The sequence below is a fragment of the Cheilinus undulatus genome, linkage group 3 (assembly GCF_018320785.1).
Source record: "Cheilinus undulatus linkage group 3, ASM1832078v1, whole genome shotgun sequence".
Lineage (NCBI taxonomy): Eukaryota > Metazoa > Chordata > Actinopteri > Labriformes > Labridae > Cheilinus > Cheilinus undulatus.
Genome location: NC_054867.1, coordinates 40222915 through 40228914, shown reverse-complemented (window position 1 = coordinate 40228914; position 6000 = coordinate 40222915). Strand labels below are relative to the sequence as shown.

The following is a 6000-nucleotide window of genomic DNA, read 5'->3' as shown; positions in this document are numbered from 1 at the left end:
CTCGCATCTGCTCTCCTGTTTGTTAAGATAGTTTACTGGCAATGTTATACACGCCGTATCCGTGGCTAATTAGCTAATGCCAAGCAGGCCTGGGGCTAAATATAAACACGGACCACAAATATGACCCTGCAAATTGTTTAAAAAAACACTGCAACAAGGGGGTATGAGTGGATTTGATCATGTCTTAAAAAAAGGTGTGATTGTCTGATTAAGAAGGGGACAAATTTGGACATGAACACATGCTCACTTTTAAACTTTTTTATTATGCAGGTTTAAAATAAAAGAAGCATTGTGACACAAACAGATGCTGCTGGCAAGGAAAAAAAAGAGGAGCAGCATCAAAAATGTAAAAAACAAAGAAAAAATGTGGTCATCATTTATCTTTATCAAACCAGAGGGAAAAAAACAACAAAATTAGAATAAAAATACAACTCCATTTTAAGAAGCAAAATGTGATCCAATTTCTCATAAATAAGAAAACCTGTCCAATGGCTGATGGGCAACTATAGCGAGGAAAAAACAATATATTGATAACCATTTAAAATATTTATCATTACTGGCTTTACAAATAAAATAACTACAATTGGCAGGTTGTTTTTCATTTCTTTTTTTCTTTTTTACACAACTTAAAATGTTAAAGTCCTGTAACAACTAAAACTGAAATGCTGCTACAGTAAAGAGATAAATACAGATGTCTTTGTCAGCAAAAATGCATTTCTGTTAATCACACAAAAGAGTTAAAAAGATGAGATCAACACAACCAAACACCAACTAGAAACTTATATTAAAAAAATCACCGTCATGTGGATGTGATGGCTCCATTCACATATTTCATTACTTCACTTCTGCATGTCGAGGAGACAGGAATTGACATTATGGTCAGACGAAATAAGAAATAAGGGAGGAGGGGAGGGAGGGTGGAGGAGGGGGGGAGGAATTTGAGGCAATATCTTTTTCTTTTTTTTCCCCACCTGCAGCATTATATCTCATTTATCTCAGCGCATTTCTCTCTTTTTTCCCTCCTCATCTCTCACCTGGCTCTTTCCATTTAATGATCTGCAGGACACATATTGTGTATTCAGTTTTAGATTGAACTTTATTGGAAAAAAACACACCAGTGAGCACAGATTTAATGCAAGAACGAGAGTGTGAAATACTCCTCTGAAATCCAGCTGCACAGGGCTGTTAAAATTCACGAGAAAGACTCGACACTACGCCGCCGATGTGAGTAAACGTGCACGTGGGAGCGTGCACGCTCAGCTGCACACGTCATGAATGGGCTACATTCGAACGTCCAGACACGCACACGCACACAGAATGACTTACATGTAATATTAAAGAAGAAACAAATCTATCTGGACTTCCAATTCCCAATTTGATCCCATAAAAGTGATATTTACAATCACACTGTGACAGCTCAGCAGACCCCGACAGGTCTTTAATATTAAAAAAAATCTTTTTGTTTTGTTTCTCGTCCCAAACCCAAGCCTTTTGTATTCATTTACAGGCCCTTAAGCAAAGCTACCATAACATCTAAGCCTGCGTGGAGCCTACTAGAAGTTAATATTTTCTACAGTACAGGGCCCGACGCTTGTTGGCAAAATAAAAGAAAAAAAGAACAATTTAGCAAGCCAGAAATAAATAAAACAGCAACAACAACAACAACAAAAAGGAAATGGAAATGATTAAAGAAGAGGAAGAGTATTTTTGTTTCTTCTCATTCTAATTAAAGCTGGATGGGGCCCCTGAGGGGACTCTGATGAAGAGGAGAGCTCTTCGGCCCTGCCTGCATTAAGAGAGGTTGCAGAAACACAACTCAAGAGGGGAGACAAAGGGGGAGAGAGGGGAGGGAGGGGGGGTTCATAAGTGCTTGGCAAATTTTTCAACAGCAAGAGGACTGCTAATACATGAAGTGGTACAGACAGCAGTCATCTAGTCAAAAGAATCTCTGCTCACAAGTTCTTCTAGAAACCCAGAGAAATCATAATTACATTGACAAAGAAAGGTGGTGGTGGTGGTGGTGGTGCCTGGGAGGTGGATTATGTATGTGTGCATGTGTGTCAGTGTATGTTAGGTGTGAACTGTATGTAAGTGTGTGCATCAGAAGAAGGTCGAGGGGGGTCGATATGGGTGAGGGCGATCGGGTGGGGGGAATTAGAGGGGTGAGAGTAGACTCCTCAGTGTCGTATTTGTCGACAGAGCATGATCTTCAGTTTTCAGGTGAGGTAGAGGGGCTTGTCCCTGCCAATCATGCTGCCACTGGTGAGAAAACACAAAAACAGAAGCACAGGTTAAGTGGAGAACACAAAACAAGATAATCAGGCAGATTATGGGTCAGATTCACCCAAACAGGTCCTGGTTTTTTGATGGTTGTAGAGACTACTTGGCCAGATTTTCCTGAGATGTGAGGCGTGTTATGTGCAGGCCTGGAACGGTAACTCTACAGTATTTGCAGTAACAAGTAGTGTTCCTTGCTATTTTTCATATGCATTAAACTTTCAGCCACTCCAGCCAGGGTGCATGACAACTGCGTGTCAATTGCATCATGGCTTGATTGTCATTTGGGGTGCATGTTAACAAGTCTGGCCTTTCTGACTGCATGCATGAATCCCACATCTACTGGGCTAAGAATCAAGACAAAAGAAGGCTTGCCTACATTTTCTGCAAGTCGTGCATGCCTCTCAGCCAAAATAGACCAGGAAATAGGGGAAACACATTTACCTTGTTTTAGTGTACATTAGTGCTGCACAAATAATTGGATACCAATTGCAATTGCAATTTTTTTTTAGGAAAATAAACTGTAAAAGCGATTTTGTTTGATTTTGTCTTATGCTAAGTGTATGTTTTAAGCTGAGAAACACACTCTTAAATCATACATTATTCAATGCATTTTCCTTAATAACCAAGCAAGTAGACTCATGATACCATTTTTTGTATTATATTGTAATTGCAATAATGTCCAGTATAATTGCAATCACACATTATTCCCAAATTGCACAGCACTATCAGATATGCATGTCCACATTTGTGGAATATATTTGCAATGTCATTTTTGATGATCTTGATAAAGGCAGGCCACAACCTCAAATGTGCTTGTCTAATATAGTTGTACCCTAAACTTCAACTGTTGCTTTAGCGCTCTATTTTGTGCTTTTCAAAGTAAAGCCCTGTTTTATGTGGAGAAATTCACTTTGTTTGAACCATGTGCTTTTCTTTTTTTTTTTTTTTTAGGAAATTTTACCAGTTAAATTATGCCACAATCAAGTCACTTGTAGGAGATTTATTGGGGTAAAACTTTTGAAGAAAGACAGGGCTGACAGCAGTTAGATGCTGCCAACACACATTCACTTGGTATTAAGAACATGGAATAGGCATGCGCTACAGTCGTCACACAGCAAACATGCACCCAGTCTGAAACGGGCATTTGGGATGTCGTAAGGTGAATAATGTCTAATTTAATCAAACTCAAAACAAGGAGAGTGTGGGTGCCGGTTTAGTATATATAGAGGCTGCAGGCCTCAATACACTGGTCACGGGAATCGATTACCAGCCTCAGTGCTATTTGGTGCATGTCTTCCCCCGACTCTCTCCCCATGTTTCCTAATTTTTTCTGCTGTCCTATCACAACAAAAAGGCAAAAGAGCCCAAAAAAGCAAGCAGAGTGCGGCTCACAGTAGTAGTGCTAGCACAGTTAGCCTTTGAACCTCATTCCAGATTGGCATCTACATGTCTGTGCTTTAGAGGTTATATGCAGGTATAACCTGGCACAGTCAAAAATACAACTTTATTCCCATTTTCAGTCACGACAGGCAAGGTTATGCTAATGCTAGTCCAGTAGTATTCATTATTGAACTCTGTCGGGTGTGCTGTTTTGGTAATTATTTTCTCTACAAACTATAGGAACAAAACTGTGAAATCTATTAAATGTCACCATGAGTGGGTCTCATATTGTTAACATCTTTTCAGGTATTAAAGAATGTTAATTGCTGGTCAGGCTTTAGATGTGGGCAGAGACACAGTAAAGAATAGAAGTATGCATTATATTTCTTCTGATTGCAGTTGTTTTCCATTCCCTGATTGTTGCATTTTAAGCAGAACCAACCATTTTCTCAACTTATACTTTGCTTTAATCAAACCCAGTAAATAAACAAAACACTTCACCACACTCTGGCACATAAACAGTGTAAGCTTAGTTTACCTTCCATTGCTGCAGGACTATCAACAACATCAGTAAAAAACTTGTGTTAGGAACATCTGTTATTTTTTTTACTGCTGTCTGACAAACACATGACAAGCTCTATTATCTCACCATTACCTCTCCAGCTGTCTCCTCTGTCTCACCAGAACAGAGCTGACAATTTTCAACACTTATATTGTGAAAGCAGCCAGAGGCACGTCTGACATGAGACTATATATGCTTATTTCTAAAGGTTTTTATATTCATGATTGGACTGTATTTATGAGGCAGCTTCACCCTGAAAAACTTAAATTAAAGGTCAACATGGAGTCATGCAGTCTTGATATCTTTTTACTTCACAAAATATTTCTGTGCCTCCTCACTGGTGACAGCCAAGGCTGGAGGCATTATGCTTTCAGGTTTTTTATCCATCCATATGATTATTATGAATGCGATATCTCAACATCTTTCAGGGTTTTTCTCTAAACGTACCCCAAATGTTCACTCTGATTTAAATATACTAGAATTTGGAGGTCACTGGGTGTCAACTTTGTCCATTACTTAAGAACCCAATATCTCAAGAATGCTTTCAGCAAGTTTCTTCAAACGTTGCACAAAATGTCCACTCTGACTGAGGATTGATGTGATTGCATTTAAGGGATTCAAGGTCAAGGGTCACTGTGACCCCTAATCTTGTGAGTACAATCATTTAAGAATGTATAGTAGGATTTTTATCAAATCTGGCACAAAGTTAGACTTGGATCTGGGGGTAAACTGATCAGGTTTCAGAGGTCAAAAGCCACTGGGACCTTACATACTGTAAGGTGGCAGTGACTTTGTGTCACCTTCTTGATTCACAATGTAGGCTGAACAGTAAAAGGTAGTAAAATATGAGCTTCGTTAACTTAGAAATCAAAAATGTCAGCTCTGTTGAGTTGATAAAACACACTTTTTGTTTAAAGTTAACTGTACTCTGTCACTCTAAGCATTTTTTGTAATTGCACTCAGATTAATTGACAATCACCCCTAATCTACATAATGTTCCTAGAATGCCCTTGGGCATTACTCACTTTTGCACAGTGAGTGAAGTTGCAGAAAAACAATTTTAGGGTCACAGAGATGCTGTACATTGTGATTCTATTTGTTGATTCAAATACAAATCTAAAATAATTTGCTAGTCTGCACAGTTAGTCCAGAAAGTTCACACTGGTCTCGGATCAGTACTCGGCTGATACCCAACACTTTGGTATCAGAATCATATCGGGGAGGAAAAAAATGGTATCGGAACATTCCTAGTTTCAACCATCATCTGGCTTTAAAATGCCTCCTTAATAACCAACAGGTGAGGTAACTGAGATAACAAATCTATTTCCTAAAGTATATTCCCCATTTACAGGCTTGATATTTTAATACTGCATGCAGCAATGTTGAGGATTTTTTATGGGAGTTTATGGGAATCTATTCACTTTTGGAGCCAGCCTCGAGTGGCCATTAAAGGAACTGCAGTTTTTGGGTATTTCAAGTCTTCATAACCAACAGATGAGGTCACTAAAACTAAGTCTATATTGCCCAAAGTCCAACCCCTTCTACATGCTTTATATTTTAATACTATATGCTATGATATTATGCTTTAATATTGGCATTTATGGAGATTGACTCACTTGTTGAGTCAGCCCCCACTGACAATTCAAGAAACTGCAGTTTTTGAAGTCTGCCTCATTTTCAGCCCTGGAGATTTTTACTTGATAATGTTAAAAGGCAAAAATAAAATGTCAAAATGGCTGAAGTTAATTTATCTGACTATGTCCCAAAACTCATTAAAG

At 38.6% G+C, this 6000-nt stretch overlaps 1 protein-coding gene across 7 annotated transcripts in view; it reads right to left on the bottom strand.

The window, feature by feature from the left end:
• Nucleotides 1-270: 270 nt before the first annotated feature.
• The window catches only part of tox2 (TOX high mobility group box family member 2), a 235417-nt gene continuing 229687 nt past the window's right edge, over nucleotides 271-6000 (bottom strand). For all 7 annotated transcript variants that reach the window (XM_041783960.1, XM_041783956.1, XM_041783958.1 and 4 more), the window contains one exon: nucleotides 271-2259. In XM_041783960.1, coding sequence (XP_041639894.1) covers nucleotides 2217-2259 — 43 coding nt within the window. In that variant the 3' untranslated portion in view covers nucleotides 271-2216. The remainder of the gene's footprint in view (nucleotides 2260-6000) is intronic.